Source organism: Eufriesea mexicana, unplaced genomic scaffold (genome assembly GCF_001483705.2).
Source record: "Eufriesea mexicana isolate 0111107269 unplaced genomic scaffold, ASM148370v2 scaffold8420, whole genome shotgun sequence".
In the NCBI taxonomy this organism is placed as follows: Eukaryota; Metazoa; Arthropoda; class Insecta; order Hymenoptera; family Apidae; genus Eufriesea; species Eufriesea mexicana.
Genome location: NW_016916180.1, coordinates 480,724 through 502,768, shown reverse-complemented (window position 1 = coordinate 502,768; position 22,045 = coordinate 480,724). Strand labels below are relative to the sequence as shown.

The 22,045-nt window shown below is 39.3% G+C and overlaps 1 protein-coding gene across 1 annotated transcript in view; it reads left to right on the top strand.

Annotated features, from left to right (window-relative positions):
- Positions 1–414: 414 nt before the first annotated feature.
- Positions 415–22,045, top strand: part of LOC108552880 (uncharacterized) — a 53,218-nt gene continuing 31,587 nt past the window's right edge. Inside the window, exons 1-2 of the mRNA XM_017907561.1 lie at positions 415–687; positions 15,925–15,991. Coding sequence (XP_017763050.1) covers positions 657–687; positions 15,925–15,991 — 98 coding nt within the window. The 5' untranslated portion in view covers positions 415–656. The remainder of the gene's footprint in view (positions 688–15,924; positions 15,992–22,045) is intronic.

Below are 22,045 nucleotides of genomic sequence, written 5' to 3'. Positions count from 1 at the left end.
AAAGTCAACAAGAAATCAATTACCGATACAAGATACAACCCTAAATGAGTCCCCAGTGTTCCAATAACTCCGCAGCCCAGCAAACCTATGGTTCCTTCCTTTTACAGAAGAACACTGACGTTAATCTTCTCGTTTGCAGACGGAGTGTTCCCTGGAGCAGCTCGAAAACCGTGGATAAATCTTGCTGCAGAGAGATCGAGGTTTGATTCAAGAATCGGGTCAAAGCCGGAACTCGCGACTTCGAGGACGATAGGATGACCTCGCAGGAGGCTGAGGGCTCGTGGTCCATGGCGATCGAGGGAACTAGCGAGTCATCGACTGGTCCGTGTGTCAGCATGCCGGCGGAGCGTCGGGGCGTTTGATAATAGCGTCGTGGCGTTTGATAATTTGATCGACAGGATGACGTTAGCCATGGCGTGGGACAGGCGTGTGATCGCCGACACGGCAGCAGGTCGCCTAACGAGCGCGAAGAAAGCTCGTCGAGGGAAAAAAGGGACGGCCTAGAGGTCCCTAGTAATTGGTCACCTGTGACTTCGGGGCAGAGTGATATTTCTGGGGAATAATCGTCAACGTTCCTATCGAACGATCCAGCAGGGCTCGATTGGCCGCCAGTCGTCTGGAACAACGTGGGACCATCCGGAACAGTGAGCACCGAAATGAAGCTGGGGGATAACATGACTATGGAAGGTGAGTGGGATCGTGTCCTTTTCGCGAGCTATTATCGGTGTCAGGGTGTCAGCAAAAGGGACGAGCATTTACTCTGACGAAATTAGAATATCGCGAATTGATTTTTCCAATTTGAAATTCACCCTAGCTTTCAAGGTCTAACGAGACTGGGGGGACCCTCCACGAGGGTTTTTGTTGTAGTATGGTATCCTAGGTATAGGATACCTGTCGTGAGGTATCCTGTAGGCCGTCTTACTATGATAGGCAGCGAATAAAAGTGGTTTGCTAGTGGACTCGTTAATGAGGATCCTAGCAGGACATGTCTTAGACGGATGATACTTAGGCAGGTTAGGCATTTTTATTCATGGAAATCGAGGGTTTATCGAGGAACCTCCGTTTTCCATCTAGCAGTGAGAATGTGAAGGATGGCCGCTACAAAATGCTGGTTTTTGAAAGAATGGAAGCAAGAATTTAGAAGTCTGATGGGTTGCACTCTGGTGGCGAGTACTGGAAGCATAGGTTATAGAGATTGTACGAAATTGTTCTTAATCCACCTAAGGAAATCGAGGCAAACATGAATGCGACGAATGAGAGGTATAGATGGGACCAAACGTAAATATCATAGGTTGAATTCGAGTGATATATTTCGTTCATGACTTTGCGTATCAGTTCCGTGTTATTGTTCGCCGTGTCAGGACGTAATAGCTCGACGTGTGACTGATTTTGCTGTTGATCGTGTTGACCGCCACGTTGTCATCGAAACTGCGACAGCTTTCGAACGAGAGTTTGATTAGTGATATTTATTTTATATCTTTACAATTTTGTCACTACATCAAGAAAAATTTACGGTGGTTGATAGAGTAATTCGAAGGTTTTCATTGGAGACGGAGAAGATACCTGCGCATTTATCTATGATTTTATATTATTTTCATCGGTCAATCTCAGTTACGTGTTATTCTTGAAATAGCTTGACGTGTGACCGACTCGGTTGTTGATTATGGCACGCGCTTTTAGAATTTAAATCGTAAGGCAAGAGGTTATAGTAATATAGGAACATAGAAGTATTCGCAATAGAGAAAAGATCGATTTAGTGTAATAGAATTAAAATACAAATTGATATTTGTAATTAAAAATTAGTCTTGGTATTGTAAATAACTTAAAATCGAAGTATTAAGGTTTAAACTTTAAAAAGATTCTGCTCGAAAGAGTGAAAATAAGAATTATAAAGAACCGAGTTCGTCGAGTTGCCCTCTGGTGGCGAGTGCTAGAAGCATTAACCGTAGACTATGCGCGAGACTCGCAGAGCAGAGGGCACTAGGGGAGAATGGAAGATTCTGGAAAGGAAAATACAGAATGGAGAATTCTGGGGAACGAAAATTCAAAAGAAACTGGGACAATTTAAGCCAGAAATCTTGTGAAACGAGTAGAAGGGAAGTTGGATAGTCTGTTCAAAAGCCCTCTAGCAGCGAGTGCAGGAATTATCGGCATAGAATACGCGAAGATAGAGCGGCAATCGTGTTTTAATCTCTACCTTTCTTTTTTTTTAAATCAATCCTAAACTGAAACAGTAAATGGGCCACGTTTGCCTCTATTCAACTCGTTCTTAATTGTTCCGCTGTTATTGATTTCCGGAATGTGGCCACGTTTTCTCGTCGAAAGCCTGCGAGCGTCGCAGTTTGCCTCATCAGACTTCGTTGACATACTCTCGCTCGTTATCCAAATATTCAGGCAAACTCTGCTGTTTACTAAACGTTGGCAAGGACGTACGAAACGTGACTCCTATACAGAAATTGGGTGATACGATTCCAGTTTCGACGTTTCGTTATGTATATACTCCTTTCTCTCATCGCCTTTCTTCTTGCCTCAAAATTCTCTCCTCTTCTACAATACAGAATTATTTAAAAAATAATTGTTTAAAAAGAGCATTAAATTTTATACCTTCCTTTCACGTTATAGCTATTTTATGGAAAAATTGTATTTTAATATTTTACTTATTCCATGAGAGAATGATGTTTTATTATTTTAGTTATTTTATAGGAAAATCGAATTTTATGATTTTCATTACTTTATAATATAAAGTAGTAAATAATAAGCAAGTAAATATCTAATGTAAAGTAGTGACTGAAACTTTATAATGTAAAGTAGTGAAAATAATAAAACACGATTTTTCTATAAAATAATTAAAATAATAAAATATTCTCTCGTGGAATAAGTAAAATATGAAAATACAATTTTTCCATAAAATAGTTATGATGTGATATGAGGATATAAAATTTGTATAAATATAATAATAATATAAAGTAGTGAAAATAATACAATACGATTTTCCTATAAAATAATAAAAATAATAAAATATTCTCTCGTGAAATAAGTAAAATATTAAAATACAATTTTTCCATAAAATATAATAGCTATAATGTAATATGAAGATATAAAATTTTTTTATAATATAAAGTAGTGAAAATAATAAAATACTATTATTATTATTATTATTATTATTATCTGAAATAACGTATAATAAATAATAAATATCTTTATTAATAAGGATATTTGTTAGTAAAAATAATCGAAGATAATTAATTCTGATTGCTTCTAATTTTTTTCTCTTTCTCTTTTTCTAATTAATGGTTGTCCTATATCAGAGATGTAGATTTCATCATTGTAGTAGAGAAAGTTGTTTAACATTTATACGTGCTCGCGTTGACTCGAGGCCTTAAAGTGAAGACGTCGAAACGGCAGACCAGTTCATTAAGACCGTCTAAGGGTTTAGCTCCTTTCTAACTTTAGATTAATTAATATCATTTAATCGACGTGCCTGGGAGTAATACACGCTGCTGATTGGATTACCGATAATCAATAACGTCGTTTCATTACGTTCGAGTGCGTGCACATTCACGAACCAACGCAATGCGGATCCAACCGGTCGCAGTTGATTATTTTCTGATAATTTCGCGAGTGGAACCGGGATGACGTGATTTCGTACCACCACTAATTTCCTGCCAACGTTTGAATAATCTAGTAGTCAACCTGTACCCTCTCGGATCACAGCGACCTCGAAACACCAGCGAAAACTCTTTGTCTTTCCCAGTTTTTCCACTTTTCATTCGTTACGTACATACATGTAACTTCCACGAACGTTCAACAAAATTTTTCCTCTCTTTACTCTATATTTCGAAAAATCTTTGGTACTCGAATATCCATTAACATAAAATCAAATTATAATTTGCAAGATCGTCGAATTTATTTTTCTTACACACTATGAGAATATGAGAAGGGAAACAGGTACAGTGGTCTCAAGAAAAATTTTTTTCGTTGTTAATTATACTTGTTGGAACTCTATAGTTTTTTCCAAAAATTTCTTAGTACAGTAATTGATAATTAATAATTTATATCCTCTTTGAAATCGTACGATTTATGTTTAAATAATTTACGTTTATAATTCTCGTTTATTCATTAAGATTGGACACCCAGTATACATTTCATTACACGTTCCTGCCTATCAAAAAATTCAGAAAGGATAAGAAAAATGGCCTCATGGCATGCTTGTACACGAACATAATTAAGTTGAAAATAATCCCTCGATTAATTTCAAATTTTGACTTATAAATTCAAAACACTCCTTATACGATTTACACCTGGGAAAATTCGTAGATTTCAATTAAGCCTCGCTTGCCTGTTCATTTTCACCCCTAAACGCGGGTGCCCTCGGGCTCCGACTCTCTTGCGGGTGGAAAGAGCCGTTTCGTGACTCTTAATCGAGTTTACGCTGATTAATGGACTTGACTGTCGATCACAGCCAGGTCCCGATATAAACGCCACGATAGACCTGCCTTAGGCACGTAAACACTGCTATCCATGGCGATTCCATCCTCGTGTTCCCATCGACTTATCGTCCCGTCGATCCGCGTTGCAAACTTGGACATCGATGGCCAAATTTCGCTGCAATCGACCCTTTGAGGACGTGTTCCTTTGGCTTGGAGTTTACGCTTTGTCACAGTCACGTTAGGTTAGAATTTGAGTTTTAGTAGACGTGGAAATCGTGGACGTGATTGATACATTTGTGTGTACAAAATGGCGGCGAATCTCCGATTTATCTCGATATTATTTTATTATAATATTTAATATTTATTTTAATATTTAATGTAAACCGTGTCAATTTTCCAATATCTTCATTCGTTCCATTTTCTTCGAATTTTCCTTTCATTTTTCCACCTACCGGTCATTTGACTGATTACGCTAGGTTAGTTTTGACTCTTAGTGTTAACGTGACCTTGAAATCTGTTCTATCACTTCGCAGAAAAATTAGTAGTATCATGCAGAGTGTTTTATTATGTCAATTTTTTTTTTTTTTTTGTAACTTCGTTAACTATAAATTTTGCGGGATGTTTAATCGTATGGATTTAAATGGGACACACAGTATACGAGTACTTACGTAGCGTGAGTCTGCGAGAAGATGGACGGACGTGGTTAGTTATAGTGTAATAAGGATCATATCGTCTAACATAATTATAAAGATAGAGTACATGAATTTTCAATAATGACTGGAAGTGTCACAGGTACAAATGGGGTCGCAGGAGATCGAATGATAAGGAACGTGAACGAAATACATTAATATAGAGAGAGACAGAATAATGAAATATCGGTGTAGATATAGGATCTGTGCTAACTATATGACATAAGATAAAAAGAGTGTTGACATAGTTTATCCGACTATTATATCAGCATATGGTAGAGATTTTGGGCCATGTGGAATGAATTCTGTGTCAACCTATTATATTCTCACAGATTTAGGTTATGTTTCAAGATTTATACAAATTTTAAATTTTCCCAAACCCAATATCTGTCAAAATCTAGTATTTAGTAAATAATTAATAATTAAAGTTTCTCTGAAATTTTTCACTCATTCTATTTTCGATGGGGTCAAAAAATATCGTGTTATGGAAACCCATAATAAGATGGATACACGAGGAATATTTTCTCTCTCTCCTTTTTCGAATGAAAATTCGAGACTGCATAATTTTTAACATAACTTTTTCCAAAGATCCTTTCCGATACTAACAAGGGTTCCTTCAGTATGTGGCGACCTATATCGCTAGAGTCATGCGGGACACGTTCCTCCATTTTCTTTGCAGTTCCTGCTCCAACTAACACGCGAGTAATGGCAGAATGACTTACTTTCGTTTGAAACCCTATTTCTCTTGCTGTTCGTCTCGGATTACTTTCAGTGATAGCTCTTAAAGCGTGATCTTCTTGCTGGTTCATCTCCTGATGAAAAATCAGCAGCCATGAATTTTACGAGCCAACATCGAATACCCCTAACCTCGGTGTAATTTTTCTCAAGCTCGCTGCAATTTTTCTATTCTGCTTGTACTATGTACGTTCTAAAAATTGGCGGTGAAGACTTCACGAACGTCGTAGAGGAGAAAAAGTCAGAAACGTGTGCGAGAAATCACTGTACTGCTAGATACTTTTATTACTAACACGAGAGAGCAGTTGTCAGTACTATATCGAAACGTGATTCTCGTCGGAAGGATTTATTTTAGGACCCACGCTGATTTGTCGACGTGTATACAGACGCAGGCCGGTGCAACAGTCTCGCATACACGAGAGCACGGACCATGACGAAAGACCTACTCGTCGATCCTCGGTAAACGTTCAGTTTTGGCATTCTAACCTCGAAAAATCTTGAATTCATTACGTTTTTAATACAATGTAGATGATGTTAACTTCCAGTGCACTTGAATTATGGCGATTTTAGTCTTTTTTTCGTCTGTGAAGCTATGTTCCATAAACATGCTCTAACCTATGTCCAATTTGGGCATTCTAACCTCGAAAAATCTTGAATTCATTACGTTTTTAATACAATGTAGATGATGTTAACTTCCAGTGCACTTCAATTATGGCGATTTTAGTCTCTTTTTGTCTGTGAAGCGACGTTCCATAAATATGCAATATGCTATGTTCAATTTAGGCATTCTAACCTCGAAAAATCTTAATTTCATTACATTTTTAATACAATATAGACGTTGTTAGTTTCCAGTGCACTTGAATTATGGCAATTTTAGTCTCTTCTTGTCTGTGAAGTGATGTTCCATAAACATGCTCTAACATATGTTCAATTTGGGCATTCTAACCTCGAAAAATCTTGAATTCGTTATTTTGTTAACGCAATGTATATGTTGTTAGCTCGGAATGTAGTTGAATTATGACAATTTTTTTCTTTTTCTTTTTCTTTTAAAGCAGTTGACGACGTCCAACGACGGAATGAAATTTAGCTAACCTAATAATTTCGCGCGACGGAATCACGGATGAGAGACAGCTACTGTATAATTGCGAAAATATTTTATCCGGTAGCGTGGATGATAAACGAGCCCGCGTTTTCGTTGCCGCACACGCATCCCTTTAATTCCGGAAGTGTGTCAAGGTAATGTATGTTGTGTGCACACGTACTCGTGCAAATGGTCGCGTTCGATTTGGAAAAATCCAGAAACGGAGGCGACGATAAACTTCGTGAAAGGGAAATGATTTACGTATATTTCTTGTTTACTTGTAGACATATATACACATCGAGTTGTTGACGTACGAAGTAACTACGTGCTTGGGCTCTTTGATTTGTGACGCTGAAAATGATCAACAATAGCAATTTCGAAAATTTTCTGTATTTCGATTATTTTGTCATTTGACGAATTTAACATTACAAAATTGGCAATAATGAAATCTTAGATATTATTTCAGCATAAATTCATAGCAATTCGGTAAAAGTACAATAGCTGCAAATTTTGAATCATTAAAAAAAGAAAAAGAAAAATTCTAAAATCTGTCATTTTTACATGTTTCATAGTTCTAGTATCGAAGTTTTTAATATCACAAAATTAGTAGTCACAAAATTTTATTCTATTTCAATATAAATTCATATGAATTCGGAAAAATAGCAAATTTTCAAGCTCTAAAACAAAAAATTTTGAAACCTTTCATTTTGACTTGTTCGATAATCCTGTGTATCAAGTCAAAGTGTCACTGTCTTCCATGCATGTCCAAAAAATCCTTCAGCCCAAAGTAGAAACAATGACCTTGAAATTTCCATTACGATACTATTAGGAATAAAAAAAGACAAACATGTAATTAAGCCTTGGGCTTGGTCACATAAAACACCTCGACTTTTTGTCCTGTCATCTTTTTCTGGCACTCACATTTCCGGGAATATCTGGTCACGCTTGGTACACCCACACGCTTCGCGATGAATAACCTAGGCTAATTAAAAAGCGAAACTCCGAGACGAAATTTTAAAATGAAAAATTCTGTAACCACTTTTTCCCCTCTCTCACCGAAAAATAAACTCAAGAACAAGCCCCGAAGCTACACAAATTATTTCGTTCGTTACATACGGGATGATTAAAAGTATCAAACCGCAGGAACGAATGCAAATCAGCGGAGATAACAGAGCCTGACTCCATCTTTGTTCCACCGGAGGATGAAAGGTTGACCGCGGAGCAGAGCCTTCGAGGTTAAATCCTCTTATCGAGGATGAAATAAATAAACGAATGTGCCAACGGTACAGATCCGTGATTTGCTCATTCCGTTCACGGAAGCAACGAGCGAACGTCTCGAGCAGGAGCCGTCCACGTGAAGTAGAGCGATCGCAATCTCGACAATTATTTTTCCATCGTCATCGCGATCGATATCTCTGCGCGTGTGTACGTGTACATGCGGGTGTGTAGGGGTGTGTGTCACTGGAACGATTCCAGCATGGTGCAGCCGGAGAGTTAGCCGAGACTAGTTATAGGCGGAAAAGAGGATATGACCGAGATAATGCGAACACGAATCCGGCTAGAAGCGATTCGTGGTCCCTTGGCGATTTAACAATTGACTTGTGCCTAGGAGTCGTCTGCGGAGTAATTGCAACTGACCCGTGCTGGCTGCATAGCTCATCCCGTTTTTCCATTTGAGACTTTGATCTAGAGGACTTCATAGTCTCTTCCCTTGATCGAGGATCTGAAAGAGGATAATGGGATCCCTGTTTTGCGTTCTTTCTAGAACCCTCGTGTTGTCTATAGCCCTTTTGGACCTCGTAGATGACGATAGAGGGACTCTTTCCTGTTTTCTAAACTTGGTTTGTCAGTGTAGTCTGTTTCCTTGATACAGGAACCAAAGAAGGATCGTGGGACCCCTGATTTGTGTTCCTATCAGACTCCTCGTGTTGTCTATAGTCCTTTTGGACCTCGTAGATGACGATAGAGGGACTCTTTCCTGTTTTCTGAACTTAGTTTGGCAGTGTAGTTTGCTTCCTTGATAAAGGAACCTAAGGAGGATCGTGGGACCCCTGATTTGTGTTCCTATCAGACTCCTCGTGTTGTCTATAGTCCTTTTGGACCTCGTAGATGACGATAGAGGGACTCTTTCCTGTTTTCTAAACTTGGTTTGTCAGTGTAGTCTGTTTCCTTGATACAGGAACCAAAGAAGGATCGTGGGACCCCTGATTTGTGTTCCTGTCAGATCCCTCGTGTTGTCTATAATCCTTTTGGACCTCGTCGGTGATAATAGAAGGACTCTTCCCTCTTTTCTGAACTTAGTTTGGCAGTGTAGTTTGCTTCCTTGATAAAGGAACCTAAGGAGGATCATGGGACCCCTGTTTTGCGTTCTTTCTAGACCCCCGTGTTGTCTATGATCATTTCAGATCTCGTTGATGACGATAAAGCCTCCTTTCTCTATTCTGAACTTGATTTAGCACTGTGTCATCATTGTTCATAGGTTTTGGATCACATTGTTCTCCTATTCATAGATTTTAGGTTATGTTGTACTCTAACTCGTGGGTGTTAGATCGTCTTGTACTCCTTCTCAGGTGCCGTGCATTATCTCGTACTACTACTCATTGGTGTCACATTAACTTGTACTCTTGCTCGCATATGGTAGATCATTTTATACACGTCATCATAAGCAGTGGATTATCTTGTACTCCTACACCTAGGTGGCACGTTATCTCGTTGTCCAATTCACGAGTGATACATCATTTTGTACGTCTCTCCATAAGCAGCAGATTATCTTGTACTCGTAGGTATTAGGTTATCTCCTATTTCTACTTATAAATATCAAGTTACTTTTACTCATAGACAGTAGGTTAGGTACTCTTGGATATACGTCTTGTGCTACCTTGTATATCTACTCATACGTTGTGCACCATCTTTTTTCCCCCATCGTAGGTGTCTGTCTCTACTCACGGGTAGTAGACTGGCTTTTATTCTTACTCACAGGTATTGGATTACTTTGTATCTCTACTCACAGGTGTTAAGTTACCTTGCTCTTCTATTCATTGCTATTAAATTACCTTTCAACTTTATTTATAGGTGTCAGGTTACATTCCATGCCTATTCACTGGTGTCGGGTTACCCTTGCATTCCTGTTCACAGGTATTAAATTACCATTCAACTTTATTTATGGATATTAAATTACCTTCCATGTCTATTCATTGGTATTAAATTACGCTGCATTCCTGTTCCTAAGTGTTACGTTACCTTCCACTCTTGCTCACAAATGTCAAGTTACTTGGCACTGTTATTCACAGGTTTCAGGTTACATTCCAGTGTTATTCGTACGTGTCAAGTTAACTCTTACTCCTCTGCGCAAATGTCAGATGGTCTTCCAGAGCTACCAGTGTCAGTGTTAGGTTAATTAACAATGTAGGAAAACGAGGTAAATTTGAGAAGTTCAAATATTAGGTAAAATATCAGATAAAGTATTAGATAATTCGAATCTTCCTGTGACTATAGTAATAGAGAGAATATAGGTAAGAAGGAAGAACGCCTTAGATACCAGGATAACGAAATTCAGGTCAGATGTATTTCTATGAACTGGATATCCAGATGAAGACTTCCGAGAATTGTATACGCGCATCCTCTTGTCAGTACGTGTGGGAGGGCTGTCACACCTTTAAGAAATATTATCCCGGTTTCAACTATATTCTCGCATTATCTGCTACCTCTAAATTCAACAGAATCTCAAACTCATGTTTCTCTCTGTAGTTATCATCCTTGGCACTAAAACTGTCAAAAGAATAAAAATAAGTAGTTCTGGATATTTTATTATTGCACTTTCTGAAAACGTATAACTCCTTTTGACAAAACTTACGTTCACCTTTTGTCATATGGAAATATAATTATACATAGTCATCTGTCTCTCTGGTACCACTACAATTATTACCATTCGTGCATAAGTCAGTAACACCGAGACTCCCCAAAATTACTTCAAAATTAATTAATAATTATACACCAACTTTGGGATGTTCATAATTCTGTGTATCATTTCACTCTCTGTTCCTTCATTCTTATCCCTCCTCTTCTTCTTTGTGTTCCGTTTCTGCCTGTGCCATTATCTCAGGGGTGATTTCGGTGTCTTGCATGTTAAGCGTCGTCGATGGAAAAGTCGGGCATAATTCGCGATGACGGAAAATACGAGGTCTCGATGCGGCGTCGATCCTCCCGCTGGGGATTAATTATCGTTTAATTATCGTCTGGCGGGTGCATCAGCGCGGTAACGAAATTTCGCGCGGCGTAACGGGAAGCGGGGCTGGGGGGGGGGGGGGGAGAGAAAATGGTACTTGGACTTGCGTACCTTTTTTAATTATTTATGGTGTCAGAGATATAATAGAACAGAGAAATAATTTTTTTGAGAAAGGAAAATGGCACTTGGACTAATTGTTGATGCCATTTTTCTTCCGATGCAAAAATCGTTTTCGAATGAAAATACACGTGTTTTTCATACCTTTCTCAATCTTTTATCGTGACAAAGAAATAGTGAAAGAGAAAAATAATTTTTTGGGAAATTGAGGAGAGAGAAAATGACACTTGGACTTACGTGTCTTCTTTAATTGTTTATCATGGAAGAGATATATAATGGAAGAGAAAATTAACTGTTTTGAGAAATCGAGGAGAAAGGAAAATTACTTGGACTGCTTACTGGTGCAATTTTTCCTTCGATGCAATTTTTACTTGAGTTATCTCGTCGGGTCGGACGCGAGTAATATTCGAGGTTTTGTTGGTGGCTTTCCCGATTGGCACGGAAAATCGCTTTGATTGCAAAGTCGAATTGTTCAGGGGTCGAGGGGCTTGGGGATTATCTCTGTTTTGCTTGATTTTACAGATCACGTGTACACAGTTGTCTAGTTGTCAAAATTAGAACTTCATAATGAAAGGAAAATTAAGAGCGCAATTTAAAAGGCAGGTACATTCCCATTCATAAATAATCTCCATAACATCATGTCTTAGAATTTCATAATTTATTATAAAATTATATTTTTTCTTTCAAAAAAAAGAAAAAAAAAAGCAAACACCACGAGACGTCATTTCTTATTTTATACACTTCAAAATTATCGACTTAAATAAAAATCAACAACATAGAGATATTAAAGCTTGGTTTATAAAACTTTCATTATCTTTCGCCATTTTCTTTTCTTGCTTTTAATCATTTTCCAACGCTTTTCGCTCTTCTCGTGTTTGCACATTCCCATTCTCGCGTTCATCGTGACTTCTCGACTGGAAAGCTCCACGAGAAGATGAAATAAAGATTCGTTGCAAGAGCCACGACTTCAAGGTCCACGAAGCTCATGTACTCGAACGAGATCGATATGTTGGTAATTACTAATTACGAGTTACGACGCGTTATTAATTAATTACCACGAAACACGGCGCGTTAATGGCACGTGGTAAATGTTTCTTCGAAGCAGTTCACCTTTCGTCGAATACACGAGGACAGTTTCGATTCGCGATTTTTGCAAACCGGTTTGCAAAAATCGTTTCCCGTGAAATTGCTTCCTTATCGTCGCTTTGCATACAATTTCGCGTAAATTATTCTACGTTTTATCGTTTCATCCACGTCAATTACTTTCTAGGTTGGTACTAATTTTATTAAATTAACTGACTCAGCTGTTACGCTGCTTTTCTTTCGTTGGTAACACTTTACCGCACAAGTGGCGCGAAATTCAAATCTTGCATGAATTTTGGGATACTCTATAGGATTTATTCTAACAAATATCTTTGACGTTTAATTTCTTTTTATACGAATTTGGAAATGACACAAATTATTTGATAATAGGTAATGGTGATGCAAGAGAAAATGGAATATAAAAATATTTTTTAAAATATCCTGTTAGTCTATTCGTCTTGTGCGCGACGGACACTTTAATCTCCCTTCTGATACCGTAGATAATTAAAATCGACGGAACAAAAAAGTGTAATTAATTTCGGAAAACACAATTAACGTTCGAACTAACACTTACCCCCATTCGCTCAAATTACTCTTCCTCGGATATTTTAATTTTCTGCCAAGTCATCGGGAACGATAGATCGTTATAACAGCCACGATTAACACTGGAATCATCAACTTTTCAACTGCATCTAAATTTATTGAAATATCTGGATTATTATAGTTCAAAAAATATAGTAAAAATAGGCAGTGTATTTTGCAATGCAAAAGTTTCATCGACTTTATAATATAAAAGCTTCAAATTCCTATTTTTGTCCTGAAAAAGTTAATTTCAAATGGGACACCCTATGTATGTTATATTGTACACCAATTTCTTTTTATACCAATCCCAAGAATGCCATCCACTTTGTAACAAAAGAATTTCAAATTCCTGTCTTCTTCCTCAAAAAGTTAACTTCAAATAGGACACCCTATGTATATTATTTTGTACATCAATTTCTTCTTATACCAATTCCAAGAATGCCATCGACTTTGTAAAAGAAGAATTTCAAATTCCTATCTTTTTCCTCAAAAAGTTAAATGCAAGAGGACCACTCCATAAGTCTCTCCTCGTCAAGCCCCCTAATCCATCACCTGCAGCTTATAGGAAACGCGACTAATCCGAGAAAAAGTAATTAAGACCCCAAACTAGTTAGAATTCTCAGCAACCACCTCCCAACGATCCTATTTCCTCCACTTCCGCTGGATCCGTAGCTTCGGTCCAACGAGTTAGCGATGCTACCTAATCCGAATCGCCAATCCTGCGACAATTAATCCCCACTGATCACCCGTATCGATCCCTCCCCGGCTAACTTTCGTAATCCGTCATTTGCAGCTTATGAAAAACCTCGGTTAACCTTGGACGCAGTAATTAAGCTCAAAGACGATCCTCGGCTCGTCTCGTTTATCTCGTTTCCTCCGCTTCCGCTGGACCCGACGACCGAACCAGTTGCAGGCGCTGTCCGGCTTTGATCACCGACCTTTCAATTAATTATCGTTCGATTTGTGCAGTAACGTGGTAACGAAGTTTATCGACGAACAGGGGGTGAAGAAAGCGCAGGGTGAGAAGCGGAGCTGATCGATTCTCGCGATTGCAGTCTCAGTGTCCTGCACTTTGAACGTGCTGCGTCGATGAGCGAGATACAGGGGTGGAAATCTCGGCGAGTTACGAGTTCGTTGGCTAGGGTGTTCCCGTTTGTTTCCGATCATCAGCTTGATTTCATCCATGATTCGATTATCTCTGGATCATCACGCGACGAGGCTCCCGTCACGCTTGAACTGTCGATGTGCTGTCGGTTTTTAATCAGCAGGGTGGTTCGAGGTGCCGGAAGCTTTTCATCCCATCTTTCTTCATCTAGACTGACGGGATTGAAGGTGTGACCTGAAGGTGTCGCTCGGGAGAAATCTATACTAAGTCCAACGGGACGAGACACCGAACGAGACGATTGATCATCACGCACGTGACGAGTGCGTGATCAGATCAGGGTCGATTAAACAGAACCTGGACCCAACGATTACGTGGACCTTATTTAGGAATATTGGAACAGTGAGAATTCTGAACGTTCTTTCAAGAAGCTCAAGAAAATAGACCAATTGGTGCACACCACTTAACTGATCAGGCATTGATGTAAACATCGGTACTTCGTCTCTTTGGACGGAGTATAGGTCTATAGGGTCCCTTTATTATTATGGTTATTATGAAGTTTGTGGTTCCTATGGTGCCTAATAGTTGGTATCCTGATGACCGTCATGCTATGATAGGTAGCAGGTAGAAGGACGCAAGAAAAGGATGCGTTTCATCCTGGGCCTGCTAGTGGGCTCGTCAGTAAGGCTTTCTATCAGGCCCTGCCTTAGGCGGAGGATACTTAGGTGAATAATAGGCTAAGAACTTGTATTAATGGTAGTCATTCACCGAGGAATTGCAAGAAACCTCGAACCTCCGTTTTCCATCTAGCGCTGAGAATGTGAACATTGGTCGCTACAGGTCCTAGGTTAGGCGTAGAGATTGAATAGTCCCTATGAGAACTACAATTGGATGGACTAGGTTAGGAACCTGTTTGACCAAGCTCTCGAGGTTTCGCGTGTTACAAGCACTGGAAGACGAGAGTTTATAATTAGTGAATGCCTTTGGAGGTGCCGGATCGATGAAACGAATGGAAGTCGGACTGCTGAGCGACGTAGGGGTGCAGAGGTATGCAACAACGGAGCTCGATTAATCCGGATGTTCCGGTTTTCTGAATCGAACGCTTTCCACGTCGACGCTGCCTCGATTTTCATTGTATTTTCAGCGATCCCGACAAGAAACAAGCAATTACCCTCGGTTGGAATTCCCGGCAGGAAAATAAATCAGCCATAACGCTTAATAGAATTCAGCTCTGATGCCGCTACATCCTTCCCCCGACCGATTCTCATCGATATTAATTTTTTTATTCCGTTTCTCCGTGGTATTTATTCGAATCGAGTTCGGGATAGCTTTGTCATAGCTGGAGGACCGTGACTGAAGTGTTGACACGGAAAATTTGCAAGAATTTCAGGGTTGACGTAGCTCGGAGAACTGACCGACAGCTGAATTCCCAAAGTTCGATAGGTTTCGATAGTTCAGTTTGAAAATTTCGATGCTCGGCTTTCGAAATCCAAAGCCACGTCTAACTTTTCCATACTTTCCAGGCTTTGACCCGAGAAGTTTGGTCTGCTCTTTAATTCGCAAGCTTAAAAGCTGTTTAAACTATTCGATTATGCGAGCTTCGATATAGGAACCGAGGCAGGAACTTGTCCATCGATTTGTCCAATTAGAACTCCATTTTTCTCCGTTTTCTTGAGAGGATTATTTGATCGTGTATATTTTATGTTATTGGAAAAATTCACGAGAAGATTAAATGATATAGGGTGGTGTAATATTGCAATTTCGAGTAATTATTTGTTTCTTCCTATGACCTTATATCTTTATTTTTATTATAAGATATTTATCTTAAGATTAAAATGGTAAAATAAATAGATAAAAATAAAGATATTTTTGTTTTACAGCCTACAACATATGGGGCGACGTTGCCCCACGAAAATGTCGGCCACCGAAAATCGGCGATATTCCAAAGTGAGTACTCAAATTTTTACGAGAAGAAATATAGTAAAATATTTAATTAAAATAGTTGAATATTTAACGATGGACCATTTTAATAGTACGTTACTATTTAGCCCGTAAAATGGTGTACAATATTTTTGGAAACTTGTAAAAGTAAGTACGCGTAAAAAGTAATGGATTTCAAACGAATATTTTCTCAGAAAGAGGAAAACGAAAAGATGAAATTACGTGTCGATTTCCAGTTTTTCTAGATAAAAATCGGCCTGTCTGCAAGTGGTTCGAACGAATCGAAGTCCGATAAATACGAAAAACGAGAAGCGCGTTAGGTGGATATCTGATTTCTCTCTCATACGCGGACTGGGGACGTATTTTTCGCTTAACGAGGATTATCAGCGACCGTGATCTCTGAAAAACTCCCTACATATTACCGTGTGTCTTTAGAAGTTCTAGAAATTCTTCGAGATCGAAATCGAATGTCAATTTACAGCTCCCAAAGTGAAATATTGCATATATAACACTCGAATATTAAATTACATAGTATAACAAACTATATATGTACAATAGAGCATGTACGAGTTATAAAATACAATTAAATTAGGTTATTGTTACAATAGAATAATTTTTGCGATACAAGTTTTCGGATATTTATTAACTTTTAATTAATCGAGTTTTCAAATTATTATTATTATTACGGAATATTAATGAATAGTACTAGAATTTAATTGCAAGAATGACGATATGTTGTTTTCAAGCGAGTAAGTATCTTCTTTTATGCCCCGAACTTCTCCGAAGCCACATAAAGGCAGGCAACCGTGTACCGATGCAAGGCGGGTTGCCGTCGTCAAGCGCCTAACTTCTCCATCTTTAAAACTCCATAACTAACAAACGGTACAAGATCGGACACATGTTTATGGGACAAAAACTGTTCCTTCTATTATCCCCTTTCATCTAATACCAAATTATTAATACGTTACAAGTCGCAGTTTTATCGAACAAAAATTCCATCCTATTCTTCCTCGATTTAATCTCGCGGCCGGGAAAAGAAATAAAATAGAATGGAGAAATAATCAAGCAATAAATATATCACGCTGAAAGCTCCAAAGCTCTGCTTTATCCGTAAATATTCTTTCATCGCTCCTCGTTCTCGGGGTGCAAACGATTCATCAAAGCAGGACTTTAACCGACTGCAATTTGTCGAAAGTCACTCGGTTGGTGGAAAACTTCCTCCACACTCAGCAGCGTGCCACGCAAACCAATTCGCACACCTGAACACACACGCGAGCGTTAATCGGATCACAGTCAGAAATGAACGTTCCGGCGATAAATTTCGCTTCGATTAGCGTCGACCTTCGAACGACGACCAGAAAAAAAAGGCACGGAGAGGCAAGGAGCCACACGGCCTAATCTCCCATAATGCATCTCGACATGCAAATAGATATTTTTAACCTTGTCTCGAAGGCGATCGATAGCCACGAAAGCGGCACGGACCTCGTCTAAATAATTGCTCCACCCCGACGTCAGCCGCAGACACGCTTCTGTTCTTTGGTTGCATCAAGGATTCCGATGTGTTTTTTCCCCCTCCCTGCGGCGACCAACGAATCCATCAAGTTGCCCATCAAGGACGACGAGCTGGATGAAAGCTTCGTAGGTGGCTGCTTGCTTTTTTCGTCGCCGCTCCCTCGACCGACCCTTCAAACTTTCCGTCAGCCTCGTTCGGCTACCAGCGTCACTGTAAATGGCTTTTATACCCATCACGATCTATCCTCTCGTGGAAAAGGCGTAGCCGTTGCACCCCTGTGAAAGTGTTCAAAAATCATCGACCAATTGCTGTCGAGGGAACTTGCGATTTACTATAGTTCCTTGTGCCTAGATAGTTCCTAGATTTTTTTATCGAACGATTATTCGATAGATATGAGACGTAGAATTCTTTTTTAAATTTGGTGTCAAAGAACTTGATCCATATTTAGACTTCTATATTCGAAATAAACTCCTGTCTTTTATTTTGCCGAATTCATCGACGTGATAAATGAAGGGATCATGTAATGGTAAACGTAGTAGCATGGAATTAGAATGAAAGCTGGTATTAAATTGCGAACAAAAGCAGCGGATGCGATGCTTGAATTTAAAATTCACTTGACTTCGAAATGTGAGATATGCTCTCTGATCCTCGAGGAGGCATGAGTCATAGACCTACCGCCTTTACGACTTTATTGCCTAGGTCATCGCTTACCACTGTCAGCCTACACCCCCTATCGTAAATCCAACCACCATGCACTCCACTTTCCCAGAAACATAAATTTGACAAGTCTTGCGAGCGTAGAAAATAGACCCACTTGACGGAAAACTGGCACACCTCAAACTGACAGCTTTAATCATAACTCCCTCGCGAGTAAGTACTAATTTACACGAACTAAGTTAATTTCATTTAGTTAAGTTAAGTTTAGTTAAGTTCACTTTACGAGTTTTAATTTATTAAAACCTAAAATTCCAAATATCAGCATAAAATACACATACACGGTCTCGTCGTTTTCATAATCATCGTCAACGTGTGCAGACAATATAAGCTGGACGAAATTGGGACAAGAAAGGGTAAATTATTACTCCACGGTCACTTCCGTCAGCAATGAGGCGTGAAACACACGGCGAATGTGGAAAGGACCGATAATTCGTTATCTCGCGATGCATCGCGTAATAGCGGCGCAATCGCTTACCAGCGCTGCCCCCTATGCAGGTGAGCATCTGAACCGTGAATTACGAAACGCTGCGGGCGAAAGTGGCGCCGCGCCGTGGCGCGTTGAATGATCGTCCTGCGAACGCGATGCATCACGGGCGGAATTCCATGCGCGGGGTCCCCCGCGGCGGTCCACGACGGGTAGAACGCTACGGAATTTCGTTTGGTGGTACAACTAGGTGAATTACCGCGCCGCGATGACAAATGGCGCCGCGCAGCGCACGCGACGAGGATCTTACGCGCAGGCGCGTCAGAAATTTGTCGAACTCTGCCCTCGGGTGTACGCTACACGCGCTAGAAGGTAATATCCCATGCCTGGGATGTGCTTATGGGGTTTTATATCGATTTACACTTGTTTCGAGGAATGATCTACTATGTATTTTCAGAGGATAATGTTTTTTTGAGAGAGAGATTTTGTGTTTCGATTTGGAAACGTAGTATTGGTATATAGTAATTGGCGAATTTGAATTTTTATCAGTTTTTGAGACAGGGATTTTTAGATGTTTTGTTATATTAGAAATTGGAGGTTGTCAATCTTTTCTTGGTGCATACTAGTGATCACTATGGAATCAAGTCAAAATTTTGGTAGCTCATGTACTAGCGAACTTCATTATACCACTATTATAGTATACCATTCTGTATTCAGCAATTGTTTATATAGATGGATAACACTACTATATTCACAGTGGAAAAATTGAAATAAAATAAAAACTAGTCAAGTATAAATATAATTATAGATGACTAATAGAACTACTAATAAGTATCAGAAATATTAAGGAAGAACAGTTAGGAAACATAGAGACGAATTAATTTCCCTAGAATCAAGCGTTTGATCGGTTATACGCAGTCTCGAATCAGCAGGCCGATCAAGGTCACCCCCCACCAGCACGCTCGATAGGAGACCGCACGGAATCGGAGGGAGAAATTTATTCTTTATCGCACACGCGGATTAAAACGAAGAGAGTTATTTATATCGGATGAACAGAGTCATTTTTTTCGTTTGACCCGGTTTTCATCATTGCTTTCGTTAGCTAAGCGGCCAAACGCGTACGTCGCTCGTGTATTCCATTTCTGCCTCAAGGATTTTCCTTCTTGCTTGTCCGGTCGTGCGGTGCAGCCTCGACAGAGATAGCATCACGTTGGCGAGTTATGCGATACACGGTTATCGAAGTTAGCCCGGAGTCGATGGTTTTAATCACGGAACGAACACAAACCAGCCGAAGTGAACAAATGGATGAGAGAATGGGATCTCTCTCTCTCTCTCTCTCTCTCTCTCTCTCTCTCTCTCTTTCTCTGACTTCGCTCCTTTCCCCCTTTATTCGAGCAGTTCGCTATTGCCGTTTTTAACTCGTTTGTTCCGCATTCCTCGTCCCATAGATTCTAGGGTTTTAGATTGCTAGTTTCCCCTAGATTTATCGCTCTCTAGATGTTCGAATTATTGGACTTCCAGATAGAGAAATTGCCACACATTTTTATTTCTTGCAACCGCATATTTTCAACAATCTTTAAAACAAAATGTCCGAAACATTTTAACCCCCATGGTTGTTCTAGTACTAAATAAGCACGAATAATAAAAGGAATGTGTAAGAAACAATATAAATCCCCTACCCCTACTTTTACATTTGAAACAATTTCCCGTCCATTTATTTCCAGATTCTTAAGCTACCCTATTCTCGTATACCTTCGTCGTACATCTATATCCCTGTCTTCCTATCTTTTCAATTCTACCATTACCTAACCCCACGCAACCTGTATATCTATTTAGCTACCTTCCTGAACCGCCCCATTCTTTTCCCTTTCTCTCAACCCAAACCTCCGTCAACGTCCGCTTCGTCGAGCCTGCATTGGCTCTCGCGGTGCTTCCGGCTCGCTGGACCACGTTAAAGGCAGCTTTTCACCGACGTGCTCGTTCATACGCGAGGTAATCCTGTTCGAGTTACGCTCGATACATCGCTCGGCTGTCTCCTTCCCTCGTTCTCTCTTATTCTTGCTTCGCGACTTGTCACATCCAGCTTGTCTTCCTAGATGAACGATCGATCCAGGCCAATCGATAGGTTTGACTAGCGGGATCGAGTTCCATGTTGGCGTAGAACTCCTGGCCTATAGGCTCAGGCTTTAACACTGCAACTACCAAATGGGTCAAAATCACTCGCTTTTCAATTCTGCAATTGCAGAAAATACGATTTGTATTGAAGTAACATGGCAATTACGTATCCTCCTTGGTTTTCATCGTGTCATTTTAATTATCAAGGATTATATTTAATTTTACGTTGCATACGTTGACAGTTCTAGGGGAAAATTTGGAAGGACATATTCGAGTAAAATACGTAGTCACTTTTGGTAAAATTAATATCGATTTTTATTCAAATAACAATGTAATTATGTATGCTCCTTGGTTTTCATTACGCCATTTTAATTGTCAATAATTATATTTAATTTTGCGTTGCATACTCTGCTCGATCTAGGGGAAATTTAATTTCCTTGAAGAGAAAAGGAAATATTCGAATAATAAATTTGATATTTTAATAAAATGTTTGAATTTAATTATTTAATATTCGTATTTCTTTTTTTTCTTTTCAAATTTAATTCGAGAGAACGTATGTAAAATCTCGAAGCAATCAGGATGAAACACGTAGTATATTAAAAATGGAAATAAGAGAGATTTTATATAAAATTCGTATCATACTGAAAGTAAAAATACGGAGCACGAAAGTATATTAGGATCGAAGACACGAAACGTATTCCTATAACAAACATAAAATCCAAAACTAATAAAATATAAGATTATTATGATACAACGTTATTCCACTAATTTTACTAATGCAAAAAATAAATTCTACTAATAACATTAAAAATGAACACGATCAAATATATTCCCAGTATACTGGACACACCCCTGACTCTTAAGACCACCAACGCACGTACTATGCGATATACTAAATTCGCAAAAATTAAAGAAAATGTCGACGAAGAAAATTCCTCGGATGAAGCCGTAAACCGGATAAAAGGGTCGATAAATCGGCGGGTCGGCTCTCGGTGGTCGCGATAAAAAGCGTGAAAGAAATTTAAACACCCTTCACGCCTAGCCGCACGTTCGCCTAAGTGAATAATACGACGTTGGCGGATAATTCAGCGAAATTTACGAGCCACCGTAAAGTCGAAACTCGTGACTGATCAAGATACGTGTCAGCATCGAGAATACGTGGAATTTCGCGGATTTGCATCTTGCGTGACACTCGTGCGAATTCCGCCGCAATTTCATACCCTCGTGGCCGTGCACCCCTGCTCGCACCCTGTATCGCGGTCTGCAATCGTCCAAACGATTAATAATCCTC